The sequence below is a fragment of the Salmo salar genome, unplaced genomic scaffold (assembly GCF_905237065.1).
Source record: "Salmo salar unplaced genomic scaffold, Ssal_v3.1, whole genome shotgun sequence".
In the NCBI taxonomy this organism is placed as follows: Eukaryota; Metazoa; Chordata; class Actinopteri; order Salmoniformes; family Salmonidae; genus Salmo; species Salmo salar.
In genome coordinates, this window is record NW_025548733.1 from 357,864 (window position 1) to 378,874 (window position 21,011).

Here is a 21,011-nt window from a genome sequence, read left to right on the forward strand (position 1 = left end):
AACGGCGTGGGACGAGAGGAACGGTTCATCTGACTCACGGGCTGCGTTCAGTACATTTGGTACGTTCTGAAACGTGTAATTGAACGGAAACGGTGCTATACATAATAACGACCAGTTGAAAAACGGTGATGTTGTCGTTTTTTGGGGGGGGGAGAACGCTGCCAGTCACACCCACCCAAACGGGGAGCAAACGTACCTCCAAAAGTCCCGTTCAAAAAGAACGTTTTGTTGGAAACGTGGTCCTACAGTACAAATTGTTTTCCCGGAACGTAGTAAACGTTGAAGAGAACTGAACGCAGCCCTACGTTGTCGGTAATTTCTCACTACTTTCCTTTCGATAAACATGACGCACAATTGTTCGTTCCATAACAAGTCGAGACTCATAGTCATGACCGAGAACCTTTTGAATAACACAATAGTTAATATACCCCCCTTTATACATCTACAGAGAATGCTAGGGTCCCTTTTTGTCAGATAACATATCCTAACCAGAGAGGAGGATGCGTTAGAAAATATCTGGGTATTGATTAACTTTCGACCTTTCATTTCACTTGTCCTCCCAACTCTTGTCTGTCGTTATGAGGCCACACGCCACGTTTTATATGTAAACACAGTAAACTCCAAGCTACTGCGTAAAGTCGTTTTATATGTAAACGCATTATTAACTCCAAGCTACTGCGTAAAGTCGTTTTATATGTAAACGCATTATTAACTCCAAGCTACTGCGTAAAGTCGTTTTATATGTAAACGCATTATTAACTCCAAGCTACTGCGTAAAGTCGTTTTTTATATGTAAACACAGTAACTCCAAGCTACTGCGTAAAGTCGTTTTATATGTAAACGCATTATTAACTCCAAGCTACTGCGTAAAGTCGTTTTATATGTAAACGCATTATTAACTCCAAGCTACTGCGTAAAGTCGTTTTTTATATGTAAACGCATTATTAACTCCAAGCTACTGCGTAAAGTCGTTTTATATGTAAACGCATTATTAACTCCAAGCTACTGCGTAAAGTCGTTTTTTATATGTAAACACAGTAACTCCAAGCTACTGCGTAAAGTTGGCTAATCGAAGCGATCAACAACAAAAAATAACAGCTGCTTCGTGGGGTTAGAGAGAGAGACGCCGAAATACTAAGACCAGAAACGAAACGGCATCAACACACCTCCACACGCAACTACCGGATGCTGTTAGTGAGACCAGAGAGAGAGAGAGAGAGCGCATCTCATTTCCCTCTCCACCGTTTTTTTTTGTTGTTGTAAAGAGAGTAGCAAGGTGTGTAAGTGACGCATATAAACGTGTATAAGTAGTTTTGTGCATATAGAATAATTATAGAATAATTAGGCTATTGTGTTTCGCTTTAAGCAGTATTTATAAAGTAGCCTTAAATGTATATACCGTAAAAAAAAAATACAAAAAATACGCTACTTTTTTTATCGAGTCAAAAAATGCTTTGAGCTGAAGCGGAACATCCTTCCGCTGCCATCATGAAGACAGGCTGCGGGGTCTGACAACACGGTGAGTTTATCTTTGTTCTTCTATTCCTCTCGTCTATGAGAAGTAACAACGTTTTTTTATTTTTATTTTTTATTCATGTCTTTTCTTTTAAATCCAGACAGAATGACTCATTTTTAATATGAGCCGACTAAAATACATTTGATATATTGGAGAGTCACAGTAGAGGATTATTATCGAGTTTGGCATTTCATATTCATTGTTTAAAAACCAATAATCCTACACCCCCCCCAAAAAAATGTTTCATTATCCAATTATAACTATTTCTATCTCAAATAAAATGATAAACGACAACATGAATCTCTTACATTTGGTTTCACATAAATCGTCTGTATTTGAATGGTTAGAGTTGAGCGTAAGTGGGCCTGCCTTACGCTTCTAGACGGTCACGATGTACGGGGTTAAACTAGGTTAAAACAAAATGTCAGTCGTCATGGCAGGGTGAAGAACAGAGCTTTTCAACTCTTCATGGAGGGTAGATGATGTTTGAATAGGCCCTTTTAATAACTCTCTAATCTATTGTCTTTATAAAGTCACGATGACTGGTGTCTTTATTTTAAATAAAACATTCGTCATGTGAATAATAATACCGTTATATTCTTCCTACGCCTTTAATTAATACAGGATCAGTTGGGTAAAAGACAAGCACACCTTCAGTCTGCTGTGGGCTGCATTTGGCCCCGGGGGGGGGGGGGCTGCCATTGCTGAGTAGAGTGAGTAGTCAGTAGTCTAGTTAGTAGTCTAGTTAGTGGTCTAGTTAGTAGCCTAGTTAGTCCTGCCCGGGGGGCTGCCATTGCTGTGTAGAGTGAGTAGTCAGTAGTCTAGTTAGTAGTCTAGTTAGTTGCCTAGTTAGTCCTGCCCGGGGGGCTGCCATTGCTGTGTAGAGTGAGTAGTCAGTAGTCTAGTTAGTGGTCTAGTTAGTTGCCTAGTTAGTCCTGCCCGGGGGGCTGCCATTGCTGTGTAGAGTGAGTAGTCTAGTTAGTAGTCTAGTTAGTAGTCGAGTTAGTAGTCTAGTTAGTAGTCTAGTTAGTAGTCTAGTTAGTAGCCTAGTTAGTCCTGCCCGGGGGGCTGCCATTGCTGTGTAGGGTGAGTAGTCAGTAGTCTAGTTAGTCTATAGTCTAGTTGGGAGTCAGTAGTGTAGTCAATAGTCTAGTTAATCTATAGTCTAGTCTAGTCAGTAGTCTAGTCAGTAGTCTAGTTAATCTATAGTCTAGTCTAGTCAGTGTCTAGTTAGTAGTCAATAATCTAGTCAGTAGTCAAATCAAATCAAAAAATTTTTTTATATATATATTTTTTTTTTATATAGCCCTTCGTACATCAGCTGATATCTCAAAGTGCTGTACAGAAACCCAGCCTAAAACCCCAAACAGCAAGCAAAGCATGTGAAAGAAGCACGGTGGCTAGGAAAAACTCCCTAGGAAAAACTCCCTAGAAAGGCCAAAAACCTAGGAAGAAACCTAGAGAGGAACCAGGCTATGAGGGGTGGCCAGTCCTCTTCTGGCTGTGCAGGGTGGATATTATAACAGAACATGGTCAAGATGTTAAAATGTTAAAATGTTCATAAATGACCAGCATGGTCAAATAATAATAATCATAGTAGTTGTCGAGGGTGCAACAACCACGTCCGGTGAACAGGTCAGGGTTCCATAGCCGCAGGCAGAACAGTTGAAACTGGAGCAGCAGCACGGCCAGGTGGACTGGGGACAGCAAGGAGTCATCATACCAGGTAGTCCTGAGGCATGGTCCTAGGGCTCAGGTCCTCCGAGAGAAAGACAGAAAGAGAGATGGATATATATATATATATACAAAAAACTATCAACAGGTAAAAACGAGGTGATTTGTGTTCGCTGTGTTTGTTGGCTACTGTAACTCCTCGGAAAACAACCGTGTCCTGACGAGAGAGAGAGCACTTTTTTTCTATGTCAGGTTGAAACCGGGCCTCATTAGCTTCGTTGTTATGGATGTTTCCGAATAAAATGTCACTGGGAAACGGCTTAAACAAATGCAGATACTTTTTGTTGTTGTTGTTATTCTGGCTGCGCTGTTTTAACGTGACTGTAAATTAGCCGTAGTTTTCTAGCTGAGCAAGTCAGGGATAATAAGGATGTTGACAGCCAGTATGGCAACGGAACATTTAGACTGAACGACTGGGTCCATAGATACAGAACGACTGGGTCCATAGATACAGAACGACTGGGTCCATAGATACAGAACGACTGGGTCCATAGATACAGAACGACTGGGTCCATAGATACAGAACGTCTGGGTCCATAGATACAGAACGACTGGGTCCATAGATACAGAACGACTGGGTCCATAGATACAGAACGACTGGGTCCATAGATACAGAACGACTGGGTCCATAGATACAGAACGACTGGGTCCATAGATACAGAACGACTGGGTCCATAGATACTGAACGACTGGGTCCATAGATACAGAACGACTGGGTCCATAGATACAGAACGACTGGGTCCATAGATACAGAAACGACTGGGTCCATAGATACAGAACGACTGGGTCCATAGATACAGAAACGACTGGGTCGGGTCCATAGATACAGAACGACTGGGTCCATAGATACAGAACGACTGGGTCGGGTCCATAGATACAGAAACGACTGGGTCCATAGATACAGAACGACTGGGTCCATAGATACTGAACGACTGGGTCAGGTCCATAGATACTGAACGACTGGGTCAGGTCCATAGATACAGAACGACTGGGTCCATAGATACAGAACGACTGGGTCCATAGATACTGAACGACTGGGTCAGGTCCATAGATACTGAACGACTGGGTCAGGTCCATAGATACAGAACGACTGGGTCCATAGATACAGAACGACTGGGTCCATAGATACAGAACGACTGGGTCCATAGATACTGAACGACTGGGTAGGGTCCATAGATACAGAACGACTGGGTCGGGTCCATAGATACAGAACGACTGGGTCCATAGATACAGAACGACTGGGTCCATAGATACAGAAACGACTGGGTCCATAGATACTGAACGACTGGGTCCATAGATACTGAACGACTGGGTCCATAGATACACAACGACTGGGTCCATAGATACAGAACGACTGGGTCCATAGATACAGAACGACTGGGTCCATAGAACGAACGACTGGGTCCATAGATACAGAAACGACTGAGTCCATAGAAACAAACGACTGGGTCCATAGATACAGAAACGGCCATAGAACAGAACGACTGGGTCCATAGATACAGAACACTGTCGGGTCCATAGATACAGAACGACTGGGTCGGGTCCATAGATACAGAACGACTGGGTCCATAGATACAGAACGACTGGGTCCATAGATACAGAACGACTGGGTCCATAGATACAGAACGACTGGGTCCATAGATACTGAACGACTGGGTCGGGTCCATAGATACTGAACGACTGGGTCCATAGATACAGAACGACTGGGTCGGGTCCATAGATACAGAACAGAACCGATAGAACGAACGACCAGCCTGCTCGGGTAGCAACCCAAGTTTTGTGTCTGGACTATATATTGTGGAAGGACGAAATAGTATGAATAAATTAATCAAAATAAATATATTTATTTTTAATGAAAATATGTCAATCCTTATTTTTTAAAATATATTCGTAACCTAGTTGTATAAAAGTGAAAAAGCCCTCGAAGGCGATGTTTGGAAGATTTATATATCGGCACGGATTGCCGGTGTCCAATATTTTCCTCCAAAACACCGTCTTCTCTGGCGTTATCGCTGAAGGACTGAAGGAGTTTAGTTAATAACCAAAATCTACGGGTCGGCGCTGTCCTCACTCCCTCCTACAGCGCTGGGTCACTACGGAGAGGAGAAGGTACATGCTCTGATGTTTTTAGACCAGCTTTTTCTCTGTAATTTTAATGTCAAATCAATCACATTTATTTTATATAGCCCTTAAAATAGCTGAATCTGTTGTGTTTTTGTGCTGGGCTGGAACGAAAACCTGCACTCTTAGTAGCTCTCCTTATTAGAGCAACCCCCCCCCCACGAGTCAACAATGTCCTCATCAGATAATGTCCTCGCAGCTCTCTCTCGTATGCCGGGCCCTGATTGGATGGAATAACCAACCACCTGTGACGTCAGGTGACCTCGATTGATCGCAGGAGGCGGAGCCTGGAGTCATCTCCGTGGCGTACACACAGAGAGAAGTAAGTATAGAGGAACTGAGAGAGACGGGGGGAGAGAGAGAGGTGTGTGGAGAGAGAGAGGTGTGTGTGTGTAGAGAGAGAGGTGTGTGTGGAGAGAGAGAGAGAGGGATGTGTGTGTAGAGAAAGAGGTGTGTGTGTGTAGAGAGAGAGGTGTGTGGAGAGAGAGAGAGGTGTGTGTGTAGAGAGAGAGAGAGAGGTGTGTGTGTGTAGAGAGAGAGGTGTGTGTGTGGAGAGAGAGAGAGAGGGGTGTGTGTGTAGAGAGAGAAAGTGAGAGAGAGGTGTGTGGAGAGAGAGAGAGGTGTGTGTGAGAGAGAGAGAGGTGTGTGTGGAGAGAGAGGGAGAGAGAGAGAGGTGTGTGTGTAGAGAGAGAGGTGTGTGTGTAGAGAGAGAGGTGTGTGTGAGAGAGAGAGAGGTGTGTGTGAGAGAGAGAGGTGTGTGTGTGTAGAGAGAGAGGTGTGTGTAGAGAGAGAGGGTGTGTGTGTAGAGAGAGAGGTGTGTGTGTAGAGAGAGAGAGGTGTGTGTGTGTAGAGAGAGAGGTGTGTGTGTAGAGAGAGTTAGAGAGAGGTGTGTGTAGAGAGAGAGAGTAGAGAGGGGTGGGTGTAGAGGGAGAGAGAGAGGTGTGTGTGGAGAGAGAGAGAGAGAGGGGTGTGTGTAGAGAGAGAGGTGGGTATGGAGAGAGAGAGGTGTGTGTTTAGGAGAGAGAGACAGGGGGTGTGTGTGTGTAGAGAAAGAGGTGTGTGTGTGAGAGAGAGAGAGGTGTGTGTAGAGAGAGAGAGAGGTGTGTGTGTGTAGAGAGAGAGAGAGGAGTGTGTTTAGAGAGAGAGGTGTGTTAGAGAGAGAGGTGTGTGTAGAGAGAGAGAGGTGTGTGTGTAGAGAGAGAGAGGTGTGTGTGTAGAGAGAGAGAGAGAGGTGTGTGTAGAGAGAGAGGTGTGTGTAGAGAGAGGTGTGTGTAGAGAGAGATGTGTGTGTAGAGAGAGAGGTGTGTGTGTAGAGAGAGAGGTGTGTGTGTAGAGAGAGAGGTGTGTGTAGAGAGAGAGTGTGTGTGTAGAGAGAGAGGTGTGTGTAGAGAGAGAGGTGTGTGTGTAGAGAGAGAGGTGTGTGTAGAGAGAGGGTGTGTGTAGAGAGAGAGAGGTGTGTGTGTAGAGAGAGAGAGAGAGAGGTGTGTGTGTAGAGAGAGAGAGAGAGAGGTGTGTGTAGAGAGAGAGAGAGGTGTGTGTTTAGAGAGAGAGAGGTGTGTGTTTAGAGAGAGAGAGGTGTGTGTTAGAGAGAGAGAGGTGTGTGTAGAGAGAGAGAGGTGTGTGTTTAGAGAGAGAGGTGTGTGTGTAGAGAGAGAGGTGTGTGTAGAGAGAGAGAGGTGTGTGTGTAGAGAGAGAGGTGTGTGTAGAGAGAGAGGTGTGTGTAGAGAGAGAGGGTGTGTGTGTAGAGAGAGAGGTGTGTGTAGAGAGAGAGGTGTGTGTGTAGAGAGAGAGAGGGTGTGTGTGTAGAGAGAGAGGTGTGTGTAGAGAGAGAGGTGTGTGTAGAGAGAGAGGTGTGTGTGTAGAGAGAGAGAGGTGTGTGTGTGTAGAGAGAGAGAGAGGTGTGTGTGTAGAGAGAGAGAGAGGGTGTGTGTAGAGAGAGAGGTGTGTGTGTAGAGAGAGAGGTGTGTGTTAGAGAGAGAGAGGTGTGTGTAGAGAGAGAGGTGTGTGTGTAGAGAGAGAGAGGTGTGTGTAGAGAGAGAGAGGTGTGTGTAGAGAGAGAGGTGTGTGTGTAGAGAGAGAGGTGTGTGTAGAGAGAGAGGTGTGTGTAGAGAGAGAGGTGTGTGTGTAGAGAGAGAGGTGTGTGTAGAGAGAGGGTGTGTGTAGAGAGAGAGAGGTGTGTGTAGAGAGAGAGAGGTGTGTGTGTAGAGAGAGAGGTGTGTGTGTAGAGAGAGAGGTGTGTGTGTAGAGAGAGAGAGGTGTGTGTGTAGAGAGAGAGAGGTGTGTGTAGAGAGAGAGAGTGTGTGTAGAGAGAGAGGTGTGTGTGTAGAGAGAGAGGTGTGTGTGTAGAGAGAGAGGTGTGTGTGTAGAGAGAGAGGTGTGTGTAGAGAGAGAGGTGTGTGTGTAGAGAGAGAGGTGTGTGTGTGTAGAGAGAGAGGTGTGTGTAGAGAGAGGTGTGTGTGTAGAGAGAGAGAGGTGTGTGTGTAGAGAGAGAGGTGTGTGTGTAGAGAGAGAGGTGTGTGTAGAGAGAGGTGTGTGTAGAGAGAGAGTGTGTGTGTAGAGAGAGAGGGTGTGTGTGTGTAGAGAGAGAGATGTGTGTGTAGAGAGAGAGGTGTGTGTGTGTGTAGAGAGAGAGGTGTGTGTAGAGAGAGAGGTGTGTGTGTAGAGAGAGAGGTGTGTGTGTAGAGAGAGAGGCTGTGTGTGTAGAGAGAGAGGTGTGTGTGTAGAGAGGGGTGTGTGTGTAGAGAGAGAGGTGTGTGTAGAGAGAGAGGTGTGTGTGTAGAGAGAGAGGTGTGTGTGTAGAGAGAGAGGTGTGTGTGTAGAGAGAGAGTGTGTGAGAGAGAGAGGTGTGTAGAGAGAGAGATGTGTGTAGAGAGAGATGTGTGTGTAGAGAGAGAGGGTGTGTGTGTGTAGAGAGAGAGGTGTGTGTAGAGAGAGAGGTGTGTGTGTAGAGAGAGAGAGTGTGTGTGTAGAGAGAGGGGTGTGTGTAGAGAGAGGTGTGTGTGTGAGAGAGAGAGTGTGTGTGTAGAGAGAGAGTGTTGTGTGTAGAGAGAGAGTGTGTGTGTGTAGAGAGAGAGGTGTGTGTGTGTAGAGAGAGGTGTGTGTGTAGAGAGAGAGGTGTGTGTGTAGAGAGAGAGGTGTGTGTGTAGAGAGAGAGGTGTGTGTGTAGAGAGAGAGGTGTGTGTGTAGAGAGAAAGGTGTGTAGAGAGTGAGAGAGGGGTGTGTGAGAGAGAGAGAGGTGTGTGTGTAGAGAGAGAGTGTGTGTGTAGAGAGAGAGGTGTGTGTGTAGAGAGAGAGGTGTGTAGAGAGAGAGGTGTGTAGAGAGAGAGAGAGGGGTGTGTAGAGAGAGAGAGAGGGGTGTGTAGAGAGAGAGAGAGAGGGGTGTAGAGAGATAGAGAGGTGTGTAGAGAGAGAGAGGTGTGTGTAGAGAGAGAGAGAGGTGTGTGTAGAGAGAGAGGGTGAGAGAGAGACAGAGAGAGAGAGAGACAGAGACAGAGAGAGACAGAGACAGAGACAGAGACAGAGAGAGAGACAGAGAGAGAGACAGAGAGAGAGACAGAGAGAGACAGAGAGAGAGAGAGACAGAGACAGAGAGAGACAGAGAGAGAGAGACCTTCAGCTTCTCTACTGTAGCAGTAGAGCCAGTAAACAGTCTGTGGTGAGAGAGAGACAGATGTAGTTGGCATCATGACTCCACACATGACGTCATCACAACCCCCTGATCTCAACCCTCCTCTACTTCAGGACTACAACATCTCCCTAAAGAACTACAACCCCCAGAGAGATGGTGACCACAACCCCCTGATCTCAACCCTCCTCTCCTTCAGGACTACAACATCTCCCTAAAGAACTACAACCCCCAGAGAGATGGTGACCACAACCCCCTGATCTCAACCATCCTCTCCTTCAGGACTACAACATCTCCCTAAAGAACTACAACCCCCACAGAGACGGGGACCACCATCACACTATGGACCTTCTCACGACCCCCTGAGCTCCACAAGGACTACAACTCAACATCTCCCTAAAGGACTACAACCCCCAGGGTTCTGAGCGGAGCAGCCATGAGCGCAGCAGCAGCAGCAGCGGAGACCCAGGTGAAGTGTGTGCTGGTGGGGGACAGCGCTGTTGGGAAGACGGCCCTCCTGGTTCGCTTCACCTCAGAGACGTTTCCTGACTGCTACAAACCAACTGTGTACGAGAACACTGGCGTAGAAGTCTACATGGACGGGGCTCCGGTAGGAATAATACCCTTTACAGTAATACACTTTACGGTAATACACTTTACGGTAATACACTTTACGGTAATACACTTTACGATAATACACTTTACGATAATACACTTTATAATAATACACTTTACAGTAATACACTTTACAATAATACACTTTACGGTAATACACTTTACGGTAATACACTTTGCGGTAATACACTTTACAGTAATACACTTTACATCATTTAACTACTACAATAATACCCTTTACAATAATACACTTTACAATAATACACTTTACAATAATACACTTTACGATAATACACTTTACAATAATACACTTTACGATAATACACTTTATAATAATACACTTTACAGTAATACACTTTACAATAATACACTTTACATCATTTAACTACTACAATAATACACTTTACAATAATACACTTTACAGTAATACACTTTACAATAATACACTTTACATCATTTAACTACTACAATAATACACTTTACAATAATACCCTTTACAGTAATACACTTTACAATAATACCCTTTACAGTAATACACTTTACGATAATACACTTTACAATAATACACTTTACAATAATACCCTTTACATCAGGGCTGTTCAACTGGCGGCCCGCGGACCATTTCCGGCCTGTTTATTGATTGAGACTGGTCCTTCTGTATGAGCGGTAATGAAAGATCTGCCAGATAATCCACCGTTCAGCGCCAAGCAATACGGCGATTGGCTGTAGTGTGGTTGTTAGCGGTTTCCAGAGCTTATATGGGCATGTTGATTTCTATTTTCTTCATATGAATTTGGCTCCAGTGTTTTTATGAATGATTTTTTTTTAAATATATAAAATATTCTGACGCCCCATTCCTGAAAGCTACAACTCTCAGGAACACGTTTCCCTCTGTGATTCTCACATGGACTCGTGAGAGAGTGGGACAAAACGACCTAATGGCTGAGGGAAAGGAATTCAAAGGATGTATTTGATTTTTTATTTAACCTTTTATTTAACGAGGCAAGTCAGTTAAGAACAAAATTCTTATTTACAATGACGGTGTTACCGGGGGAACAGTGGGGGTTAACTGCCTTGTTCAGGGGGCAGAATGACAGATTTTTACCTCGTCAGCTCGGGGGATTCGATCTAGCAACCTTTCGGTTACTGGCCCAACGCTCTAACCACTAGACTAGCCGCAACGCTCTAACCACTAGGCTACCTGCCTCCTCTAACCACTAGGCTACCTGCCTCCTCCTCTAACCACTAGGCTACCTGCCTCCTCTAACCACTAGGCTACCTGCCTCCTCTAACCAATAGGCTACTTGCCTCCTCTAACCACTAGGCTACCTGCCTCCTCCTCTAACCACTAGGCTACCCGCCTCCTCTAACCACTAGGCTACCTGCCTCCTCTAACCACTAGGCTACCTGCCTCCTCTAACCACTAGGCTACCTGCCTCCTCTAACCACTAGGCTACCTGCCTCCTCTAACCACTAGGCTACCCGCCTCCTCTAACCACTAGGCTACCCGCCTCCTCTAACCACTAGGCTACCTGCCTCCTCTAACCACTAGGCTACCTGCCTCCTCCTCTAACCACTAGGCTACCTGTCTCCTCCTCTAACCACTAGGCTACCTGCCTCCTCCTCTAACCACTAGGCTACCTGCCTCCTCCTCTAACCACTAGGCTACCTGCCTCCTCTAACCACTAGGCTACCTGCCTCCTCTAACCACTAGGCTACCTGCCTCCTCTAACCACTAGGCTACCTGCCTCCTCTAACCACTAGGCTACCCGCCTCCTCTAACCACTAGGCTACCTGCCTCCTCCTCTAACCACTAGGCTACCTGCCTCCTCCTCTAACCACTAGGCTACCTGTCTCCTCCTCTAACCACTAGGCTACCTGCCTCCTCCTCTAACCACTAGGCTACCTGCCTCCTCCTCTAACCACTAGGCTACCTGCCTCCTCCTCTAACCACTAGGCTACCTGCCTCCTCCTCTAACCACTAGGCTACCTGCCTCCTCCTCTAACCACTAGGCTACCTGCCTCCTCCTCTAACCACTAGGCTACCTGCCTCCTCCTCTAACCACTAGGCTACCTGCCTCCTCCTCTAACCACTAGGCTACCTGCCTCCTCCTCTAACCACTAGGCTACCTGCCTCCTCCTCTAACCACTAGGCTACCTGCCTCCTCCTCTAACCACTAGGTTACCCGCCTCCTCTAACCACTAGGCTACCTGCCTCCTCCTCTAACCACTAGGCTACCTGCCTCCTCTAACCACTAGGTTACCCGCCTCCTCTAACCACCAGGCTACCTGCCTCCTCTAACCACTAGGCTACCTGCCTCCTCTAACCACCAGGCTACTTGCCTCCTCTAACCACTAGGCTACCTGCCTCCTCTAACCACTAGGCTACCTGCCTCCTCTAACCACTAGGCTACCTGCCTCCTCTAACCACTAGGCTACCTGCCTCCTCTAACCACCAGGCTACCTGCCTCCTCTAACCACTAGGCTACCCGCCTCCTCTAACCACTAGGCTACCTGCCTCCTCTAACCACTAGGCTACCTGCCTCCTCTAACCACTAGGCTACCTGCCTCCTCCTCTAACCACTAGGCTACCTGCCTCCTCCTCTAACCACTAGGCTACCTGCCTCCTCTAACCACTAGGCTACCTGCCTCCTCTAACCACTAGACTACCTGCCTCCTCTAACCACTAGGCTACCCGCCTCCTCTAACCACTAGGCTACCTGCCTCCTCTCACCACTAGGCTACCTGCCTCCTCTAACCACTAGGCTACCTGCCTCCTCTAACCACTAGGCTACCTGCCTCCTCTCACCACTAGGCTACCTGCCTCCTCTAACCACTAGGTTAACCGCCTCCTCTAACCACTAGGCTACCTGCCTCCTCCTCTAACCACTAGGCTACCTGCCTCCTCCTCTAACCACTAGGCTACCTGCCTCCTCTAACCACTAGACTACCTGCCTCCTCTAACCACTAGGCTACCTGCCTCCTCTAACCACTAGGCTACCTGCCTCCTCTAACCACTAGGCTACCTGCCTCCTCTAACCACTAGGCTACCTGCCTCCTCTAACCACTAGGCTACCTGCCTCCTCTAACCACTAGGCTACCTGCCTCCTCTAACCACTAGGCTACCCGCCTCCTCTAACCACTAGGCTACCCGCCTCCTCTAACCACTAGGCTACCTGCCTCCTCTAACCACTAGGCTACCTGCCTCCTCTAACCACTAGGCTACCTGCCTCCTCTAACCACTAGGCTACCTGCCTCCTCTAACCACCAGGCTACCTGCCTCCTCTAACCACTAGGCTACCCGCCTCCTCTAACCACTAGGCTACCTGCCTCCTCTAACCACTAGGCTACCTGGCTCCTCTAACCACTAGGCTACCTGCCTCCTCTAACCACTAGGCTACCTGCCTCCTCCTCTAACCACTAGGCTACCTGCCTCCTCCTCTAACCACTAGGCTACCTGCCTCCTCCTCTAACCACTAGGCTACCTGCCTCCTCCTCTAACCACTAGGCTACCTGCCTCCTCTAACCACTAGGCTACCTGCCTCCTCTAACCACTAGGCTACCTGCCTCCTCTAACCACTAGGCTACCTGCCTCCTCTAACCACTAGACTACCTGCCTCCTCTAACCACTAGGCTACCTGCCTCCTCTAACCACTAGACTACCTGCCTCCTCTAACCACTAGGCTACCTGCCTCCTCTAACCACTAGACTACCTGCCTCCTCTAACCACTAGGCTACCCGCCTCCTCTAACCACTAGGCTACCTGCCTCCTCTCACCACTAGGCTACCTGCCTCCTCTAACCACTAGGCTACCTGCCTCCTCTAACCACTAGGCTACCTGCCTCCTCTCACCACTAGGCTACCTGCCTCCTCTAACCACTAGGTTAACCGCCTCCTCTAACCACTAGGCTACCTGCCTCCTCCTCTAACCACTAGGCTACCTGCCTCCTCCTCTAACCACTAGGCTACCTGCCTCCTCTAACCACTAGACTACCTGCCTCCTCTAACCACTAGGCTACCTGCCTCCTCTAACCACTAGGCTACCTGCCTCCTCTAACCACTAGGCTACCTGCCTCCTCTAACCACTAGGCTACCTGCCTCCTCTAACCACTAGGCTACCTGCCTCCTCTAACCACTAGGCTACCTGCCTCCTCTAACCACTAGGCTACCCGCCTCCTCTAACCACTAGGCTACCCGCCTCCTCTAACCACTAGGCTACCTGCCTCCTCTAACCACTAGGCTACCTGCCTCCTCTAACCACTAGGCTACCTGCCTCCTCTAACCACTAGGCTACCTGCCTCCTCTAACCACCAGGCTACCTGCCTCCTCTAACCACTAGGCTACCCGCCTCCTCTAACCACTAGGCTACCCGCCTCCTCTAACCACATGGCTACCTGGCTCCTCTAACCACTAGGCTACCTGCCTCCTCTAACCACTAGGCTACCTGCCTCCTCCTCTAACCACTAGGCTACCTGCCTCCTCCTCTAACCACTAGGCTACCTGCCTCCTCCTCTAACCACTAGGCTAACCTCCTCCTCTAACCACTAGACTACCTGCCTCCTCTAACCACTAGGCTACCTGCCTCCTCCTCTAACCACTAGGCTACTTGCCTCCTCTAACCACTAGGCTACCTGCCTCCTCCTCTAACCACTAGGCTACCTGCCTCCTCCTCTAACCACTAGGCTACCCGCCTCCTCTAACCACTAGGCTACCCGCCTCCTCTAACCACTAGGCTACCTGCCTCCTCTAACCACTAGGCTACCTGCCTCCTCTAACCACTAGGCTACCTGCCTCCTCTAACCACTAGGCTACCTGCCTCCTCTAACCACTAGGCTACCTGCCTCCTCTAACCACTAGGCTACCCGCCTCCTCTAACCACTAGGCTACCTGCCTCCTCTAACCACTAGGCTACCTGCCTCCTCCTCTAACCACTAGGCTACCTGCCTCCTCCTCTAACCACTAGGCTACCTGTCTCCTCCTCTAACCACTAGGCTACCTGCCTCCTCCTCTAACCACTAGGCTACCTGCCTCCTCCTCTAACCACTAGGCTACCTGCCTCCTCCTCTAACCACTAGGCTACCTGCCTCCTCCTCTAACCACTAGGCTACCTGCCTCCTCCTCTAACCACTAGGCTACCTGCCTCCTCTAACCACCAGGCTACCTGCCTCCTCCTCTAACCACTAGGCTACCTGCCTCCTCCTCTAACCACTAGGCTACCTGCCTCCTCCTCTAAACACTAGGCTACCTGCCTCCTCCTCTAACCACTAGGCTACCTGCCTCCTCCTCTAACCACTAGGTTACCTGCCTCCTCCTCTAACCACAAGGCTACCTGCCTCCTCCTCTAACCACTAGGCTACCTGCCTCCTCTAACCACTAGGCTACCTGCCTCCTCCTCTAACCACTAGGCTACCTGCCTCCTCCTCTAACCACTAGGCTACCTGCCTCCTCCTCTAACCACTAGGCTACCCGCCTCCTCTAACCACTAGGCTACCTGCCTCCTCCTCTAACCACTAGGCTACCCTCCTCCTCTAACCACTAGGCTACCTGCCTCCTCCTCTAACCACTAGGCTACCTGCCTCCTCCTCTAACCACTAGGCTACCTGCCTCCTCTAACCACTAGGCTACCTGCCTCCTCCTCTAACCACTAGGCTACCTGCCTCCTCCTCTAACCACTAGGCTACCTGCCTCCTCCTCTAACCACTAGGCTACCTGCCTCCTCCTCTAACCACTAGGCTACCTGCCTCCTCCTCTAACCACTAGGCTACCCGCCTCCTCCTCTAACCACCAGCCTCCCCTGCTGCCCCATTACTTTAATTATCTTTGTGTTTATTTATTGAGGTGCTTCGTTTTCAGATGGTTTTGAAATGACGTCGAACTACTTTTTAAGAAGCTTTTGTTAATCGTTGTTTGAATAATTGGCGAGCGAGCGTTGCCCCCTTTTTTCTCATTGTTTTGGTTGCTCATCAACTCACTTTTGTTGACCCCCCCCCTTCCCATTTCTGTCCTAATTACTTTCAGCGACATTTTAATTATAAGAAAAGTGTGTGTGCATTGTTTTATTTTTATTTTTGTAATTTTTTTTTTTTTACAATTCTTCCAAAGAATAATCGCAGGTGGAATATTTTAGGCCTCCCTGAAATTAACCTTCTTTAGTTTTTTACGTCTGTCCCCTGTAATAATATCGTTTGAATAGCCCCCTGCTTTACATAATTTACCTGTCACGATAATACCACTTTACATCATTGAACTATCACGATAATACACTTTACATCATTTTCCTATCACGATAATACGCTTTACATCATTTACCTATCACGATAATACCACTTTACATCATTTACCTATCACGATAATACACTTTACATCATTTACCTGTCACGATAATACCACTTTACATCATTTACCTATCACGATAACGCACTTTACATCATTTAACTATCACGATAATACGCTTTACATCATTTAACTATCACGATAATACCACTTTACAATAATACCACTTTACATCATTTACCTATCACGATAATACCGCTTTACATCATTTACCTATCACGATAATACGCTTTACATCATTTACCTATCACGATAATACGCTTTACATCATTTACCTGTCACGATAATACACTTTACAGCATTTACCTATCACGATAATACCACTTTACATCATTTACCTATCACGATAATACCACTTTACATCATTTACCTATCACGATAATACCACTTTACATAATTTACCTATCACGATAATACGCTTTACATCATTTACCTATCACAATAATACCACTTTACCTATCACGATAATACCACATTACAATAATACCCTTTACATCATTTACCTATCACAATAATACACTTTACAATAATACCACTTTACATCATTTACCTACCACAATAATACACTTTACAATAATACCACTTTACATCATTTACCTATCACAATAATACACTTTACAATAATACCACTTTACATCATTTACCTATCACAATAATACACTTTACAATAATACCACTTTACATCATTTACCTATCACGATAATACGCTTTACATCATTGAACTATCGCGATAATACCACTTTACATCATTGAACTATCACGATACATTAACACGATAGTGTCAACATCACGACCCACTGGAGAGGTCTGATGGTCACCTGATCAGGAAATATCCCTCACATCCTTCATGACCTTTACACCCTGATGGTGACGAGGCTGTTTATCCCTGCGGTGTGTTTCGTCTTTTAATGCTTTATTTAAAGTGCATCTCGACGTCACAAGAATAAAACATTTTAAAACATTACAAACAAGATTTCGTAGAAGACAGAATAAAAAAAATCATTGAATAATAAAAAAAAAGACACATTTATAATGTATTTTGTTTTACTCTCCAGATCAACCTGGGTCTGTGGGACACGGCAGGAAATGACACGTTCAGACAGATCCGTCCGATGTCCTATAAGCAGGCGGATGTGGTCCTGATCTGCTACTCCGTGGCCAACGCCGCCTCCCTCGCCAACGTCAAGCACAAGTGGCTGGTAGAGGTACGGGACTACCTTTTCTACTCTCTGAATAGATCCTTCTGGAAGTGTTGTGTGTGTGTTTTTATTGGATAGAGAGAGAGGTGAAAGGTCAGAGAGAGAGAGAGAGAGAGAGAGCAGCGGGACGGATTCCAACCCAGCGCTACGTAGAACACGATCTCCCCGAGGCAGCAGCAGCTTACACCGCTAGACCAAATAAAAATAAATAAATAAAAAATAACATTTTATATTCTTACAGACACGTCTGAAATAATCATTGAGTCGATTCAGGAAGTAGACACCAGATCAGTAGTGATCGGATTCCATTTTTCTTCTCTCAGTGAGAAGAAATTGGAATTAGAATTTCAGTTTACTTCCTGAGTTAATTGAAATGGAATTCAGCCCAACTCTGGCTTCATATTGTGTATCCAATACATGTTTAAAACTATTTGACTATAACAAAATGGTTTTAAAAAAAAAAAAACATTTTTAATGTCATTTGTAGGTGCGTGAGAATCTTCCTCGTGTTCCGGTTCTGGTGGTGGCGACTCAGACGGACCAGCGTGACACCGGGCCTTACCGCGCCTCCTGCTCCTCCGCCGCCGAGGGCAAACGCCTCGCCCAGGACGTACGGGCCAAGGGGTACCTGGAGTGCTCGTCGCTAAGCAACCGCGGCGTGCAGCAGGTGTTCGAGTGTGCGGTGCGGACGGCGGTGAACCAGGCCAGGAAACGGACGCGTCCGCGGATGTTTGATATCAACAGCTGCACGGTGTTTTGACCTTTGACCTTTGACCTCAAAAAACCTTTGGGACCTCCTAGGGTTGGGGTTTGGTGATCGGTGGATACCCGAAGCCTCTAGCGACTGCTCTAGGATCAGGACTCGGGGCCCAGTGGCGACTCCGACTTGGACTCAACACCGGGGACTTGGGACCGGACTGGCGGCTTAGTGACTGGACTACATCACTGTATCTGACTTGAACTATTCGAAGTTCTGTCTGTGCCGTAAGACAGTAAACCTCCCAATGTGTCATTTTGACCTCTAACCTTTTGATGACTGGACACGCGGATCTGTAAACGACCCTCCGTAAAGGGGGGGGCCCAAAACACCGCCAAAATGGGAAATCGTTTTTTAACTACCTGGGCCTGTGTTCACAAAGCGTCTCGGACTCGGGAGTGCTGATCTAGAGTCAGTTTCACTTTCTAGGTCATAATTTCTAGATCATAATTTCTCTAGGTCGTAATTTCTCTAGGTCGTAATTTCTCTAGGTCATAATTTCTCTAGGTCATCATGAATCGGATTACATCGATCTGAACTCCTATTCTGAGACGCTTTATGAATACAGGCCATGGAAGCACAGACGGTCTGTGTGAGTTTGAAAATCACGAACTCTCAAACTGTTTTTTTTTTCTTTCTTCTTTCTTCTTCTGTTGTTTTGATGTCTGTTATTCGATAGATTTAGAGGAGGGTTTCTAGAGATTTCAGTCAATAACGTCACCAGAGAGTTATAGGTTGTTCGTTATGATGAAACAGACGATCAGGTATTTTAGATCGGACGGTAAACAGAGACGATCAGGTATTTTAGATCGGACGGTAAACAGAGACGATCAGGTATTTTAGATGGGATGGTAAACAGAGACGATCAGGTATTTTAGATCGGATGGTAAACAGAGACGATCAGGTATTTTAGATGGGATGGTAAACAGAGACGATCAGGTATTTTAGATGGCATGGTAAACAGAGACGATCAGGTATTTTAGATCGGACGGTAAACAGAGACGATCAGGTATTTTAGATCGGACGGTAAACAGAGACGATCAGGTATTTTAGATGGTAAACAGAGACGATCAGGTATTTTAGATGGTAAACAGAGACGATCAGGTATTTAGATGGGATGGTAAACAGAGACGATCAGGTATTTTAGATGGGATGGTAAACAGAGACGATCAGGTATTTTAGATCGGACGGTAAACAGAGACGATCAGGTATTTTGGACGGTAAACAGAGACGATCAGGTATTTTAGATCGGACGGTAAAATTGTCCGCTTCCAGGAAGACGTTGGAAACTTTTTTTTTAAATTTATATCCTTGACAAGTTATTTTTATTGTTATTGTTTTATTTCAGGTTAAAATTGAAGTAAACAATACAAGTTGACATCGACTATTTCCGTTCTCCGTCTATAGATGTTGAAAGTGATCCTTTTGGAAAGGTATTCCAGCTTGTGATTTGTCTGTTCCCTTTGTGTTAAAGAAATGTTGCCAACCACTTAAAGTGCCTGTAACATAATTCATGAATAAACGAACGACCTTCCACCTGTCAATTCTACTTAGAAATCAGAATATTAAAAAAATATATCTTTGTTTTGCCGTAATAACTAGGAGTAGGAAAACCGATGTGTTTAAAAAAAAAAAAAAAGTACTGGTTAGTACTGACACATGAATATCTCTCACACACACGCACGCGCACACACACACACACACACACACACACACACACACACACACACACACACACACACACACACACACACACACACACACACACACACACACACACACACACACACACACACACACACACACACAGGATGAGGGATGATGACTGTGTTGTGTTGTGGTGAGGTGAAGGTTGAGATCAGAGATATGACCGCAGCAGCTTTAGTTGGCAGTTAGTAACAGTCTCTAGAGCTCTGTAACATTAACCCTGACAGTCAGTAACAGTCTCTAGAGCTCTGTAACATTAACCCTGACAGTAACAGTCTCTGGAGCTCTGTAACATTAACCCTGACAGTAACAGTCTCTAGAGCTCTGTAACATTAACCCTGACAGTAACAGTCTCTGGAGCTCTGTAACATTAACCCTGACAGTAACAGTCTCTGGAGCTCTGTAACATTAACCCTGACAGTCAGTAACAGTCTCTAGAGCTCTGTAACATTAACCCTGACAGTCAGTAACAGTCTCTAGAGCTCTGTAACATTAACCCTGACAGTAACAGTCTCTAGAGCTCTGTAACATTAACCCTGACAGTAACAGTCTCTGGAGCTCTGTAACATTAACCCTGACAGTAACAGTCTCTAGAGCTCTGTAACATTAACCCTGACAGTAACAGTCTCTAGAGCTCTGTAACATTAACCCTGACAGTCAGTAACAGTCTCTGGAGCTCTGTAACATTAACCCTGACAGTAACAGTCTCTAGAGCTCTGGAACATTATCCCTGACAGTAACAGTCTGTAGAGCTCTGTAACATTAACCCTGACAGTAACAGTCTCTAGAGCTCTGTAACATTAACCCTGACAGTCAGTAACAGTCTCTAGAGCTCTGTAACATTAACCCTGACAGTAACAGTCTCTGGAGCTCTGTAACATTAACCCTGACAGTAACAGTCTCTGGAGCTCTGTAACATTAACCCTGACAGTAACAGTCTCTAGAGCTCTGTAACATTAACCCTGACAGTAACAGTCTCTAGAGCTCTGTAACATTAACCCTGACAGTAACAGTCTCTAGAGCTCTGTAACATTAACCCTGACAGTCAGTAACAGTCTCTAGAGCTCTGTAACATTAACCCTGACAGTCAGTAACAGTCTCTAGAGCTCTGTAACATTAACCCTGACAGTAACAGTCTCTAGAGCTCTGTAACATTAACCCTGACAGTAACAGTCTCTAGAGCTCTGTAACATTAACCCTGACAGTAACAGTCTCTAGAGCTCTGTAACATTAACCCTGACAGTCAGTAACAGTCTCTAGAGCTCTGTAACATTAACCCTGACAGTAACAGTCTCTGGAGCTCTGTAACATTAACCCTGACAGTAACAGTCTCTGGAGCTCTGTAACATTAACCCTGACAGTAACAGTCTCTAGAGCTCTGTAACATTAACCCTGACAGTAACA

The 21,011-nt window shown here is 46.3% G+C and overlaps 1 protein-coding gene across 9 annotated transcripts; it reads left to right on the forward strand.

The window, feature by feature from the left end:
- Positions 1-1,191: 1,191 nt before the first annotated feature.
- On the forward strand, positions 1,192-19,434 carry LOC123723927 (rho-related GTP-binding protein RhoH). 9 transcript variants are annotated; one of them, XR_006763699.1, is made up of 7 exons: positions 1,192-1,519; positions 5,571-5,693; positions 9,113-9,606; positions 17,000-17,149; positions 17,631-18,944; positions 19,039-19,108; positions 19,139-19,434. XR_006763699.1 is itself a non-coding variant. In XM_045712723.1 (5 exons), the coding sequence occupies exons 3-5, from the start codon at positions 9,433-9,435 to the stop codon at positions 17,901-17,903; spliced, it is 597 nt and encodes a 198-aa protein (XP_045568679.1). In that variant the 5' UTR covers positions 1,192-1,519; positions 5,571-5,693; positions 9,113-9,432; the 3' UTR covers positions 17,904-19,434. The 9 variants fall into 9 exon arrangements, 2 of the variants coding, with proteins under 2 accessions (XP_045568679.1, XP_045568680.1); XR_006763694.1 differs by having other exon boundaries at positions 17,631-19,108; XR_006763695.1 differs by having other exon boundaries at positions 17,631-18,974; positions 19,039-19,434.
- The last annotated feature ends 1,577 nt before the right edge of the window (positions 19,435-21,011 follow it).

Excerpts from the sequence above, each read along its gene's own strand:
- LOC123723927 (XM_045712723.1), top strand. The coding sequence starts at position 9,433 with ATGAGCGCAGCAGCAGCAGCAGCGGAGACCCAGGTGAAGTGTGTGCTG. Across the intron at positions 9,607-16,999 it reads TCTACATGGACGGGGCTCCG|ATCAACCTGGGTCTGTGGGA; the intron begins GTAGGAATAATA and ends TTTACTCTCCAG. Across the intron at positions 17,150-17,630 it reads AGCACAAGTGGCTGGTAGAG|GTGCGTGAGAATCTTCCTCG; the intron begins GTACGGGACTAC and ends TGTCATTTGTAG.